The sequence below is a fragment of the Saimiri boliviensis genome, chromosome 9, assembly GCF_048565385.1.
Source record: "Saimiri boliviensis isolate mSaiBol1 chromosome 9, mSaiBol1.pri, whole genome shotgun sequence".
In the NCBI taxonomy this organism is placed as follows: domain Eukaryota; kingdom Metazoa; phylum Chordata; class Mammalia; order Primates; family Cebidae; genus Saimiri; species Saimiri boliviensis.
In genome coordinates, this window is record NC_133457.1 from 101113774 (window position 1) to 101128788 (window position 15015).

The 15015-nt window shown below is 44.8% G+C and overlaps 1 protein-coding gene and 1 pseudogene across 2 annotated transcripts in view; both read right to left on the bottom strand.

Moving 5' to 3' along the window:
• SAMHD1 (SAM and HD domain containing deoxynucleoside triphosphate triphosphohydrolase 1) overlaps positions 1-10559 on the bottom strand; it is a 60249-nt gene extending 49690 nt beyond the window's left edge. Inside the window, exons 1-3 of one of the 2 annotated variants that reach the window (XM_074406495.1) lie at positions 10256-10559; positions 6653-6719; positions 1310-1382 (exon numbers count right to left, since the gene is read on the bottom strand). In XM_074406495.1, the coding sequence (XP_074262596.1) occupies positions 1310-1382; positions 6653-6719; positions 10256-10463 (348 nt within the window). In that variant the 5' untranslated portion in view covers positions 10464-10559. The remainder of the gene's footprint in view (positions 1-1309; positions 1383-6652; positions 6720-10255) is intronic. The other variant, XM_010342629.3, reaches the window with a different exon arrangement.
• Positions 10560-13314: 2755 nt separating this feature from the next.
• On the bottom strand, positions 13315-14724 carry LOC101035064 (perilipin-2 pseudogene; annotated as a pseudogene).
• Between the last annotated feature and the right edge of the window lie 291 nt (positions 14725-15015).

Sequence of the window (15015 nt, forward strand, 5' to 3'; positions counted from 1 at the left end):
TGGGCAAAAAGCACAAGAGAAGATATTCTACATCTTCTTTCAGGTCTGAAACTAAGTTTTCTTAACCTAGGAATGTCAAAAGAGTAAGTAAGGTGTATTTCCTGTCACTAACAAAACAAGAAACATTTCATCTAGTATAGTATTAGAATCACTCTGAAGAGCCTGTGAAAAATACACATTCTGGCCAGATGCAGTGGCTCACACCTGTAGTCCCAGCACTTTGGGAGGCCGAGGCAGGCAAATCACTTGAGGTCAGGAGTTTGACACCAGCCTGGCCAACATGGTGAAACCCCAACTCTACTAAAAATACAAAAACATTAGCCAGATATGGTAGTGTATGCCTGTAATCCCAGCTACAAAAACATTAGCCAGGCATGGTGGCGTAGGCCTGTAATCCCCAGCTACTTAGGAGGCCAATGCAGGAGAATCACTTGAACCTGAGAGGTAGAGGTTGCAGTGAGACAAGATGGCACCACTGAACTCCAGTCTGGGTAACAGAGCTAGATTACATCTCAAAAAGGCGAGGCTCTGTCTCAAAAAATAAAATTAAAAAGTCTAAAAAATATGTAAAACAATTCTATACATTGTTTTTGGATATACATAAATAAGTACTAAGAGTAAAAACCATTCATGATAATGATAAACACCAAATTCAGGATGATGCTTACTTCTAGGGAAGAAAGGCTAGAAACAGAAATAAATACAAACAGGGCCAGGCAAGGAGGCTCACATCTGTAATCCTAGCACTTTGGGAGACCAAAGCAGGCCAGGAGTTTGAGACCAGCCTGGGCAATATACGAAGACCCTGTCTCTATAAAAAATACAAAAATTGGCCAGGTATGGTGGTGTGCACCCATAATAGTCCAAGCTACTGGGGTGGCTCAGATGGGAGGATCACTTGAGCCAGGGAGACGGAGGTTGCAGTGAGCTGAGATGTACCACTGTACTCCAGCCTGGCTGACAGAGCATGACCCCATTTCATTAAAAAAAAAAAAAAGGTACAAAGGGGGTCTTCAATAGTTTCTAATACTTTGCTCTAAAAATAACAGACTTAAAGCAAATTAGGCAAAATATTAAGATTTGACAAGTCGGGTAGTGGTCTAATTATGCTTTCCTGTATGCTTAACATATTTTAGTTCTTCTGATTTAAATACTCATTTAGAAAGTGCAGAAAGTTTAGAAAAGATCCACTACTCACAATTCCATCACCGAGAAGCAGATTTCCTCCTATTTTCTTCAAAATGAATTTTACATAATTGAATTATATCATTTTATACTCCAAAAACATAACAAACTCAGATCCTCTTACCTTCATTGTATCAATGTGGATTTGACTCATTCGCTGGATATAACTAAGCAGCCTCTTCCTCTCCCACAAGGAACTAAAATTACAATAGGATAAGCAAGTCTATCATTATTTGCTTAATGATAATCCCTGCAGTATATAGTAGTACATAACCAACTTTAGATTACTTACACTAACAGAGAAGTTAGATTGGAAGGAACAATCAATAATTCAAACATACTCCTCCTCAAAAGTGTCCCCTTCCTTTGCTCCTAAGATAGGGCATTCTCCTGCTGAATCAATGTAGGCCTCCCCCTGGCTTCTGTCCCTGATTCTCTTCTCTCTTGGTAAACTTAAGACTTGAAAAACTCCACATCTCTTTCACGTCTACTCAATGCTCAAGCTGTTCTTCATTTTATTTTTATTTTATTTTATTTATTTTTTTTTTTTGAGGCGGAGTTTCGCTCTTGTTACCCAGGCTGGAGTGCAATGGCGCGATCTCGGCTCACCGCAACCTCCGCCTCCTGGGTTCAGGCAATTCTCCTGCCTCAGCCTCCTGAGTAGCTGGGATTACAGGCACGCGCCACCATGCCCAGCTAATTTTTTGTATTTTTAGTAGAGACGGGGTTTCACCATGTTGACCAGGATGGTCTCGATCTCTCAACCTCGTGATCCACCCGCCTCGGCCTCCCAAAGTGCTGGGATTACAGGCTTGAGCCACCGCGCCCGGCTTGCTGTTCTTCATTTTAACCAAACTGAAGTTAACGTCGACCCTCATAATCCCGGATTGATTTATGAGCACCAGGTATGACTCAAGCATGAATGAAATACATATGAAGCCTTTAACTTTATTTATATTCATTTTCCATTGTTAGTAATCCCTCATAATGTTCCAGTTTCAAGAAAATACATAATGGGAATTAAATATGAACAGCTCAAAGTCTTGTGATTCATTATTCTACTTCATTTACAATTACTAGCTGGGCCCAGCATATCATCCTTCCCCCGACTGGGTGTCAACACAGAGTGCAGGCAAAGGGTTTTACTGATCTACTAGCTAACCAGATTTAAAAAAAGTATCTTCTATAAATCATGCATAGACTTGGAGTCAGAGACACCGCACTGGCCTCTTTGGTGCACCCTGAGACCCGTGGTAATAAGAACACCTAAGGATGATTTCTTGGGATGCACAGAAGCATTATTACAGCTGATAAACTGAAGCACCATATTTTGTGTTTTCCTATTCCCCTATCATCCTCATCAGTTTGACATAACAAGTACAGCACAAACCAGGTTTTCAGAAGTACTTATAGGTGGACTCAGGTAAAGGGGAGTCACATAGTTGAGCATAACCAGAGTAATAGCTTAAAATATCAAACCTAAACTAACCCCATGACTACCTAGTATTTTCCTAAACTAACATTCAGTATTCATCACTTAAAACCAAGAAATTGGGCCGGGTACAGTGGCTCATGCCTGTAATCCCAGCACTTTGGGAGGCCTAGGCAGGCGGATCACAAGGTCAGGAGTTCAACACCAGCCTGGCCAACAGGGTGAAAGCCCATCTCTACCAAAAAAAAAAAACAAAAATTAGCCAGGCGTGGTGGCAGGCACCTGTAGTTCCAGCTACTGGGGAGGCTGAGGCAGGAGAATCTCTTGAACCCGGGAGGCAGAGGTTGCAATGAGCAGGGATTGTACCGCTGCACTCCAGCCTGAGTGACAGAGCAAGACTCCATCTCAAAAAGAAAAAAAACAAAAACAAATTCTCAAAAACCACTGATTAGAGTATATAAAAATAACCATCCAAAACCTGGGGGTTGTTTTGTTTAGCCAAGTACATGGCATTAAATAAAGATTTAAAGTAGTCATGGGCCAGGATACTTAGACTATAAAAGAATTTTATTCCTGTGTTCCAACATTTCTGAAATTTAATGCTTCTTACAACTGACATGTACATTTAATGTGACAATATTTCTTACTTCTTAAAAAAACCTTTATAAATCAATGGTTGTTCATAAAATTGAGGGCCTAAGTAGGAGTGCTTGTCTAAGCTGTATTCTCCCTAGAAAGCAGAGTCCAGGATAAGAGCTTGCAAGTAATTAATCTTGGGATGTGAACCCTAGGCACAGGGGTTGGGGAGTCTAGGAAGGGTAAAATAGAAAATCAGATAAAAACAGTTCAAAGGCCGGGCGCGGTGGCTCAAGCCTGTAATCCCAGCACTTTGGGAGGCCGAGGCGGGTGGATCACGAGGTCAAGAGATCGAGACCATCCTGGTCAACATGGTGAAACCCCGTCTCTACTAAAAATACAAAAAATTAGCTGGGCATGGTGGCGCGTGCCTGTAATCCCAGCTACTCAGGAGGCTGAGGCAGGAGAATTGCCTGAACCCAGGAGGCGGAGGTTGCAGTGAGCTGAGATCGCGCTATTGCACTCCAGCCTGGGTAACAAGAGCGAAACTCCGTCTCAAAAAAAAAAAAAAAAAAAAATATGACTAGTGTAACTGAGGATTTTTAAAATTTCATCTACTTCTAATTAATTTAAACATGAAGCTAGTTGTTATTATACAGAACAATACAGCTCTAAGGAGTCCTACAGAATCTGAGTTATGAGGTGGGGCACAGAGATGTGCAATATAGTGGTCCTTCTGGAATTTTGTCTGTTTTGTTCACTCATGTGCCCCAAGTTCATGGAAGAATGCCTAGTACAGTGAGCCTTCCAAAAATACTGACTGAATGAATCAGTAGCACTTGGGTCCACAAAGATGCACATGGCTTCCTTGAAAAGGAAGACTATATTAGAACAAATTCCGTTCAGTTCACACAGTAAGCAACTGTTATATACAAGAAACAAGTAATAAGGGGGACTTGAGGACTGAGAGGGTTGAAATGTGGTTATGAAAGAGCCATGTTGGGCATGGTGACTCATGCCTGTAATCCCAAAACTTTGGGAGGCCGAGGTGGGAAGATCATGAGATCAGGAGTTTGAGACCAGCCTGGCCAACATAGTGAAACCCCATCTCTACTAAAAATACAAAAATTAGCCAGGTATGGTGGCGCATACCTATAATCCCAGCTACTCAGGAGGCTGAGGCAGGAGAATCACTTGAACCTGAGAGGTGGAGGTTACAGTGAGCCAAGATCATGCCACTGCACTCCAGCCTGAGTGGCAAGATTCTGTCTCAAAAAAAAAAAAAAAAAAAAAAGAGCCAAGATAAAGTCCCTGGAGATTCTAATCCAAAGGATATTTACTGAAAGTCAGTTAAAGTTATGTGTTCTTTTTTTTTTTTTTTTTTTTTTTTCCCACCAGAGGCCCACTGAATTCCTAGGGGAAGGGTTATGTGTTCTGTAGTAATCTTGGTTCACAATCTACTTCTGGTGTCAATTACTAAGTAACAGTAAGTGAAGTAATTTAGTATAATTCTTTGTTTTGATTCTTGGTTACTGTTACCACAAACAACATGTAACTAAGTAAAGTTTCAGAAGAGAAGACCATATTTCTGTTGCTAATTCTCTAATAGAAACAAAATCTTCACTTTAAGAAGTATTTAAACACCAAATCCTCAACTGAGATCTTTAAAGGAGCCCCACTCTAATCTGGACCCTAGAACTTTCAGCCATACATAGAGATGGATCTATGTAACTATATATGTATGTATGTATGTATGTATCTACCTACCTACCTACTTACCTATCTGAACAGGATCTTGCTATGCTGGAGTCTAGGAGCTCATCATAGATCACTGCAACCTTGAACTCCTGGGCTCAAGGGATCTTCCTGCTTTAGCCTCCTGAGTAGGTGGGACTATAGGTACATGCACAGTGCTTGGCTAATTTTTAAATTTTCTGTTGAGATGGGAGTCCCACTTTGTCACTATCTATAAAATTTACGAAGGGCTAATCATATGCTTCAACATACTTTATGTACATCATCTCGTTATTATCCATTTTACAAGTACAGAAATTGAAGGGTTAAATAACTTGTCCCAAAGTATACAACTAAAAACTGCCTGTTTTGCGTAGTGTCTTTAAATCGAATACCAGGGCATATTACAATCTTTAGGAAGACCTAGAAATATGCTCAAGATAGGGTTATAGCCTTGATTTTCTTACCAACATTGTTTTCCCTGTTGGTTCTTACATATTTCCCAGTGTATATAATTCAATTATTCTAAACTTGAGAGTAAAAAGTTGGTCACTACAAACTTGATGAAGGTTATCTGCAAAATTATTATTATTTATTTCTTTTTTTGAGACAGAGTTTTGCTCTCATTGCCCAGGCTGAAGTGCAATGGCACAATCTCAGCTCAGCATGACCTCCACCTCCCAGGTTCAAGTGATTCTCCTGCCTCAGCCTCCAGAGTAGCTGGGATTACAGGCACTGTGCCACCATGCCCGGCTGATTTTATGTTTTTAGTAGAGACAGGGTTTCTTCATATTGATCAGGCTGCTCTCAAACTTCCAACCTCAGGTGACCTGCCCACATTGGCCTCCCAAAGTGCTGGGATTATAGGTGTGACCAACCATGCCCAGCATGCAAGATTATTTAAAATAGGAATAAGGCTGGACACAGTGGCTCATACCTGTAACCCCAGAACTTTTGGAGGCAGAGGCAGGCAGATCACCTGAGGTCAGGAGTTCGAGACCAGCCTGATCAACATGGTGAAACCCCATCTCTACTAAAAATATAAAACTTAGCCAGATGTGGTGGCAGGCACCTGTAGTCCCAGCTTCTTGGGAGTCTGAGGGGGGAGAATCACCTGAACCCAGGAGGTGGAGGTTGCAGTCAGCCAAGATCGCACCATTACACTCCAGTCTGGGTGATAGAGTGAGATTCTGTCTCAAAAATAAATAAATAAATAAATAAATAATAAAATAGGAATAAACAGTAACAGTAAACACAGAATTTGTACAACAAAAACAAACAGCAGGAGGTCAGGTGCGGTGGCTCACACCTGTAATCCCAGCACTTTGGGAAGCTGAGGCAGGTGGATCAGTTGAGGCTAGGAGTTCAAGAACAGCCTAGCCAACATGGTGAAACCCCATCTCTACTAAAAGTACAAAAATTAGCGGGGCATGTTGGTGGGCACCTGTAGTCCCAGCCACTCAGGAGGTTGAGACAGGACAATCACTTGCACCTGGGAGGCGGAGACTGCAGTGAGTGGAGTTCCCCCAGCCTGGGTGACGTAAGAGACTGTCTCAAAAACAAACAAAAAAACAAAAGAAAACCAGCAGGCAAGGGGTTCTGCTGTTTTAAAACACTTAATAGATTTAAAATGAGGATAGTTTATATCAGAGATTTTGGGCTTTGTCCCTCAAAGTTGGATAAAATGTGTTTGGTCACAATGTGAATTTATTTCTTCATTCTTACCTTACTCCAAGATTTTCAAAATGAGACTCATCAAGACAGGGCAGTAATGAGCCTGTGATTTTATTTTCTGTGGAAGAAAAAAGACAAATTCAGTATGTACTGTTAAAGATGAGCTGTGCTCTCAGAAAACTCCTCCATGCAGGCTGACCCCTTCCCCTCTTCTAATTGGTCTTCAGCTGCACTCCTGAACCCTTACCTAGGCGCCACACCAAGGCTGCCAGACATGTGGCAATTAAGCAAAGCCTGATTACAGCCATCTGGGCAGCTCGAGGGAGGACAGGGAAAACATATGTTGGTTGTCCTTACTCATAAAAATCCCGGTTTCTGTCTTTTTTTAATGACTGCCGCCACAAGTCACAGGGTGATGTATCGTCTCTTACAAGTTAACAAACTATCTCTGTGCCTGTTACCAGTGAATAGATTATGCCCCTCTCACCCTATATAAACCCCTGGTTTTGTAAGCTCAGGGGTACCTTCTCTGACTGTTACAGAGCAGCCCAGCAAGTTAATAAAACTTTCTTGCCTTACTTTGGGTCTATTCTCCTTTCTCTCGGCTACCTTTACATATACAACATATGTTTTTCCCTTTCTTTCAATTTGGATGCATCAAAATTTACCCAGATCCACATTTACTGAGCACCCACTACAGGCAACAGACTGTGCCAAGTACCATTTTATTGATCTGCTACTTGTAAAGACTCAATTTTAATTAAATAACTAAACCAAGAAGCATTTTTCTGATAAATCACGTGAAAAATTTCAAAATCATTCGTGTAAATTAGTTGCAAGAAAAACCAGTTGCAAAAAGTGAAGTGAAACCTGACTCCCTGTTGGGGTTTTGCCGTGTTAGCAGCTTCCTTTTAAACAAGAAAGGTTTGGGTCGGGGAAGGGAAAGAAACTTAAAAGTCTATTGTTTTTAGAATTAACAATTAAAACGATGGCTTCAAGAGTGCTTAAAGTGTTGATTTCTCTTAATCCTCCTGGGAAAGCACTCAATACTCTGATTTGAAAGAGTCTTATCTCGCTCTCTCTCTCCATATATATATAGAGAGAGAGAGTTGTTTTTTTTCCCTCTTTTTATACAATTCATTCTAACATTTCCTGACCTCAGATTCCAAAACTCTGGACCACTTTATTTTATTGTATTTCTTTGAGACAGGGTCTTGCTTTTTGCCCAGGTTGGAGTACAATGGTGCGATCACAGCTCACTTACAGCCTTGACCTCCTGGGTTCAAGTGATCCTCCTGCCTCAGCCTCCCCAGTAGCTGGGACCACAGGTATATGCCACACCTAGCTGATTTTTTATTTTAATTTTTTTTTTTTTTGTAAATATGGAGTCTCCCAATGTTGCCCAGGCTAGTCTTGAACTCCTGGGCTCAAGTGATCTTCCCACACTGGCCTCCCAAAGTGCTGGGATTGTAGGCATCAGCCACTGGCATGACCTCCAATGGTTTTTGATGAGAACACTTGTTAAGGTATAGCCCACATGAGTTCTGGAGTCCAAAGACCTAACCTTTAAAAATCTAGCTCTTTTTTTGTAGTGGTATGATCTTTGAAAAGTTACTTTACATCTTTGGACCTCATATACATCATCTGTAAAACATACAGAGTAAAGCAACTTATTTCAGACTTCTTGTGAGGCTATTATATTCCACAATGAAAAAAGGGACATAGTACCTTGTTCTTGGCTTGTCAAATAAAAACAAATTTGGACTTAGATAAAGAGAGACTTTTTTTTTTTTTTTTGAGATGGAGTCTCACTCTATCGCCCAGGCTGGAGTACAGTGGCGCAGTTTCCGCTCAGTGCAACCTCTGCCTCCCAGGTTGAAGCAATTCTCCTGCCTCAGCCTTCTGAGTAGCTGGGATTACAGGCACGTGCCACCATGCCTGGCTAATTTTTGTATTTTCGGTAGAGACGAGGTTTCACCATGTTGGAGTTTCAGACCACAATGGCCAACATGGCAAAACGCTTTCTCTAATTAAAAAAAAAAAAAAAATCCAACAGATAAAGGGTCTTCTTTTATAGGGTAAAGGATGGGCAAGCAGAAATAAGCAGAATCTTTGGAAGGGAACCTGGATGAGCAAGGGAAAATGCCCAGTGTAGTCCAACAGGACAGCATCCCACTTTGGTCAGCCGATTCTCAAAAGAAATTGACTGGAGAGAGGCATATGCCACTTCTTCAGTGCCTGCCTGCTCAGATCTGGGGGTAAGCAAGAGTTGAGGGACCCATATGTCAAGAGAGAAGTCTAAATAAAGTTTGGTCAAGACAAAGCAGCAGGTAAGACATGAACAACTGGGAATAGTTGGTCAGTTTTTACCAAATGTAAGCACATAGTGCTTACATAGTGCTTAATAGCACTCGGTTGTGGTTTCAAGAGAACACACATCATTCTGGATAGTACAGAGTTCATCTATAAAACACCACTGAAACAGCCAACCACATTTTGAGACAGAAAATATGGAACTACTTCACTCCACTTGTTGCTAGTGAGAGGAAAAAAAAAAATCCATCCCAGCAGTGGAGAAAAACGAAGGGAAAAAAGGGGAAAATAAAAAAGAGAAATGCAATTTCCCACACCCATTCAAGGTATCTTTGGGTCCTGAACCACCAATGTTCCTCCTACCCCAGTTTCCAACCTAGGCAAACAGGGCTCCACCTAACAAATGCAAAAGTTTACTAAATTTATAAATCCCAACCACCAAAGAACCACCTTCCTATTGAACACCTAGTGGAAATACGGCAGGAATGAAGTCTCACACCCACCACAAAAAGTTGAGTAGACTTCACACGGATGGATGCTTGGACACGAATCAGTAAAATCCGCTTTAAACTCAACCTAAACACTTCTACCGGTAATGTGGCCAAATTGTTGCAGGCTAGAGATTCAGTGGTCAATGGAACAACCTCAGTGTTCAGACGGTGGACACGAACCTGCTTTTAAAGAGCAAAACATGATCCTTACCATGTTCTGCAAGTGCAGTCAACACACAACCTATCGGGCGCTACTGGGACGCTAAGGGAGGCGATGGGAATTCAGAGATTAACCAAACCAGTTCCTTCCGTTTGAGGAAAAGCCTCGATTCAGGGAGGAAACAGAAACTTAAAAGCCCCAGAACACCCTCTCATGTGGCAAGTGTTCAAGCAGCTGCGGTTAGCGCAGAGGGGTCCCCCGAGCCTGGCGAGCCTGGATGACAGCAAGCCGCCCACCAAGGTCTGGGGAAAAATATCTTCTAACTAAAAAAAAAAAAAAAAAAAAGACCCGAGTCACGCCTGTCCGGCGCCGGGCTGGCAAGTTACTGAATAAACCCACCAAAGTCAGATCCCAATCTACGACTGCCTCTCCCAGGTCCTCAATCCCGGGAGCCTGCTCCCATCCTATGATCGCCTACCCCAGACGCCCCCATGTCTCCTTCCTCCGCCTCGGGGAGTCGGTCCCGTTCGGTCCCGTGCGGCCCCGCCGCAGGTCCGCCCTCCTGGGAGCCCCCAGCTGCAGGGCTCGCTCCTCGGCCTGAGTCCTCTCATGGGGCCCCCTCCTTCAGGGCGCCTGGCCCCGCGCCCCAGGTCGCCGCCCCTCGTCCCTCAGCCCCTCCGGCGCCGCTACCTCGGATGTTCTTCATCAGCTCCGGCTCTTTGAAGCCACCGCGCCTGAGGAAGGAGCACACCTGCTCCGGGCCCCACGTCTTGTGGTCGGGATGGAGTTCCGGGCCCAAGGACCTGTCTGCCTCTGCAGAAGGGGTGTTTGGGGGGGTTCTCGGGCTGTCATCGCAACGGGGCCGCTTGGAGGGCTGCTCGGAGTCGGCTTGCTGCATGTCTACACCCGGCGTCCGGCACAGCAAAGTCAAGAACCGCGGCGCCCAGCCCGCGCGCAGGCGCACTGACAGCAGGGCCCTGGCGGGGAGTCCAGGGAGCATTGGCAACCAACTGGCCTCTCGCGCAGGCGCACTGAAAGCAGGGCCCTAGCGGGGCGTCCACGGAGCATTGGCTACCTACTGGCCTCCCGCGCAGGCGCACTGACTGTTGAGCCCTTCGGGCAGAGCAGCCCAGCGGCACTAGCCCCCGGCCCCCTGCGCAGGCGCAATGGCAGTCCAGTCGTCCTCAATCCCGCCGGGCCGCTGGACGTGAACGCGGAAGGGCGTGCCTAGAAGCAGAACTGAAGGCAACGCTGGTGGAGGGCGGGGAAACAGCACGTCCAGCACCGCCCCCCAATTAGGGGCTTGTCGGGTGAATTGGCGGTATCCTCCTTCGAATGAGTACACTACCCACCCCCGCACCTTAGCCGGGTTTCAGATGCCCCAAACTTAAAAGAAACCTAAAAGGCCATCAGGCTGGCAGCACCTTCCCAGTGAAGAAAAAAACAGTCAAGGTGCTGAACTGGAAGACCCCGGAATGATTTCACGTGTGACTTGAGGGGTCTTCATTCCACAGTATTGCTGGGCAACTAGAGGGCCCTGGGATACTTGTTGTCTGGTGTCCACACAGGAGAGGACTTCAGACTTCTTTCCAACTGGAGACAGATCCCTCCATCCCAACTGCATTCCCAGAAGAAGGGAAGTGGCCAGTCTCATTACTTAAAATTTAGTTTCCAAGGACTTTTACTGCCTGGTCCTAAGAGCAGGTGAAAATGGCAGGCATTTTCCCGTCACTTAGCCCCTCTGCGGCAGGGCTCAAACTGCCCTATAAATACTGATCCATGCAATTGACTGGTAAAAGGACCTATCACTATTACTGCTAATAAAGCCAACAACACACCTTCCCAGCAACCAAGCAATAGACCTGTTTAGCGGGTAAAGGACGAATGAGGCGGATTAGCTTATCATCAAGCAGTATGAACTAGTGATTTACTGGTGAGCCAAAATATTGTTAGCAAACAGAGCTTTACTGTGTGCCAGGCACGGTCCTAGGGCTTTACAAATACTAAATAAGTTTATATTTATACATATTACTTAATGAATTAAATTAAGTAATTATTTAAATAGTAAATAATTTTATAACTTCTAAGGGTTTTACAAATATTACTTCATTTAATTATCACAATTACCTTAGGATGTAGGAAAAAGTAATTTGCCTAAGGTCTTTTTTTGAGGCAGAGTCTTGCTCTGTCCCCTAGGCTGGAGTGCAGTGGCACAATCTTGGCTTACTGCAACCTCTGCCTCCCGGGTTCAAATATTCTCATGCCTCCGACTCCTGAGTAGCTGGGACTACAGTTGCATGCCACCAAATGTGGCTAATTTTTGCATTTTTAGTAGAGACAGGATTTCACCACGTTGGCCAGGCTGGTCTTGAACTCCTGACCTCAGGATATCCCCATGCCTCGGCCTCCCAAAGTGCGGGGATTACACAGCCAAGCCCAGCTGCCCAAGGTCTTACAGCTAGGAAATGATGAAGCCTGTATTCAAACCCAGGAGATGTAACCTGGCTCTAAAGTCCATGCTGTTGCTAACTTGCCAGCCATTGCTCATTAAAGGGGGTTTGGGGCTGGGTGCAGTAGCTCATGCCTGTAATCCCAGCACTTTGGGAGGCCAAGGCAGGTGGCTCACTTGAAGTTGGGAGTTTTAGACCAACTTGGCTGACATGGTAAAACTTTGTCTCTACCGAAATACAAAAATTAACTGGGTGTGGTGGCACATACCTGTAATCCCAGCTACTCAGGAGGCTGAGGCACGAGAATCGCTCAAATGTGGGAAGTAGAAGTTGCAGTGAGTCGAGAATCTTGCAGCTGCATTCCAGCCTGGGTGGCAGAGCAAGAGTCTGTCTCAAAAAAAATGAAGTGAAATAAATAAAAGGTGTTTGATATGAAACTATTTTCTATTGTTTAACCCACAATTTTCAATTGCTTCCTTTTCCTGCAGACCCATGGGGGAAAGTATAAAGAGGTGTTCTGGCCGGGTTCCGTGGCTCATGCCTATAATCCCAGCACTTTGGGAGGCCAAGGTGGGTGGATCATCTGAGGTCAGGAGTTCAAGACCAGCCTGGCTAACATGGTGAAACCCTGTCTCTACTAAAAACACAAAAATTAGCTGGGCGTGGTGGCACATGCCTGTAATCCCAGCTACTCGGGAGGCTGAGGCAGGAGAACAGCTTGAACCTGGGAAGTGGAGGTTGCAGTGAGTTGAGATCGTGTTTGTTCAAAGCAATTGCTTTTAAGAACTTTTTTTTTTTAGACAGAGTTTCGCTCTTGTTACCCAGGCTGGAGTGCAATGACGCGATCTTGGCTCATCGCAACCTCCGCCTCCTGGGTTCAGGCAATTCTCCTGCCTCAGCCTCCTAAGTAGTTGGGATTACAGGCACGTGCCACCACACCCAGCTAATTTTTGTATTTTCAGTAGAGACGGGGTTTCACCATGTTGACCAGGATGGTCTTGATCTCTTGACCTCGTGATCCACCCGCCTCGGCCTCCCAAAGTGCTGGGATTACAGGCTTGAGCCACCGCGCCTGGCCGAAGATGTTTTCATTCGATACAAACAATAACAGAGGCAACACACTGGCCACAAAATGAGAACATAAGTGCACTTGAATTTTTTGTGACTTCTGGCTAGGCTTTGACAAGACTATCAGTCTTTTCTTACCAGGTAAACAGAAATCATCTGCCAATACCAGAAACTTTAAAGCTCTTAATTCAGCTGGAAATAACTATAATTGAGGGTCTTTTTACTAGCTACTTGCTTCCCAATTTAGTATTGTCTAGTGGGTTAATTTCAACATAACAAAAGGTGTCATCTGGCTGGCCACATCATGCAATGGTGACAGGGGCAGGTTTAATGAGTTTTGTGCTCAGATGGCTGGGCCTCTTGGCTGCCCTTGTCCATCTCTGCACCTTGGTCCTGAGCGTTCTGAGACTCAGTCATCTGAGGATAAAAGGGATCTACTAGCCAGTTGAGGGGTGTGTTGTTAACAAAATAATCCATCACATCATCTAAAGATTTCTTCATTTTCTGTAGCTGCCCCTTGCTAGAAGTGAGGAGGCTGTCAGACACCTCCTTAAAGGAGGCAGCATTGCGGAGCACTGAGTAGACGTCACTGGCCATCACCCCTATGTGCTTGGCCTGATCTTGGATGTTCTGTGGTAAGCCTTGGGTGTTGGACAGGAGGGTGTGCCATGTGGTCTGGAGCTGCTGAGTCATGTTGTGGGCAATAGCAAGAGTAAATGACCCGATGTGCTCGGCACAGTGGGACTCATCAGCATCATCATATCCAATGCCCCTTCTCCACTCCAGCCATGAGAGGTAGAGTTTATACTGAGTGTGCTGAATTTTCTGATTGCCACTATGCACATTCTTCCTGGCAGATTCAATCAGGTGAACAGTACAATGGAGCTGAGAAATGGTCTCTTGGTTTTTTTGCTTAGCTTCTTTAACCCTGCTGAGAGCCTGCTCGTAGGTGCGGGAGCAAAGCTTGGTAGACAGGGATCTCAGTCTAACATAATAACTCGGCTTCTGAACCATATCAAATCCTTCAACTTTTTTTGCTTCTTTTTCTAGTTCTTCTTCAGTGAGAAGGAGGTACTGCTCTACCAACAGCTCTGATTTGGTGAGTGCATTTTCTACACCACTGCTCACAAGCTGCATAATCCAACTCCCTAAGACTGTGTTAATGCTGCCACTGACCACAGACTTGGTCATCTCCACACTGCCAGTCACTGCCCCTTTGGTCTTGTCCATCACACCTGTGACTGTGCTGGCCATGGAATCCTTGGCTCCAGTCACAGTAGTCGTCACAGCATCTTTTGGCTCAGTCACAGCACCTTTGGCATTGGCAACAACCTGAGTTGATGGCTGATTCAGAATAGGCAGTCTCTCCTCCATCCTGGCTAGCCCCTTACAGGCATGGGTATCAGCAATTGCAATTTGTGGCTCTAGCTTCTGGATGATGGGCAGAGCACCGGTCAGGGCCACAGAGGTGATGATCTTCACACCCTTCTCTGCCATCTCACACACAGACTTCAAGTAGGGATACTGGTCCTTTGTATTGACATAGGCTGAGGACATGAGGTCATATATGGAGCTCACCAAGGGCAGGTTGACCACCCGAGTTACCACACTGGGTTGTGGATCAACTGCAATGGATGCCATTTTTCTCTATGGAGAGAGAAATTGTCGGAGGGCAGTGAAGGGCAAAGAGCAGGCGTGTCCCAAAGGCAACTCCGGCAGCCACAACCTGGGCAAAACCTATTTATTTTTTTGAGGTGGAGTCTCACTCTGTCTCCCAGGCTGGAGTGCAGTGGTGCAATCTCAGCTCACTGTAACCTCTGCCTCCCGGGTTCAAGCAATTCTCCTGCTTCAGCCTCCCGAGTAGCTGAGATTACAGATGCATGCCACCATGCCCAGCTAATTTTTGTATTTTTAGTAGAGACAGGGTTTCAC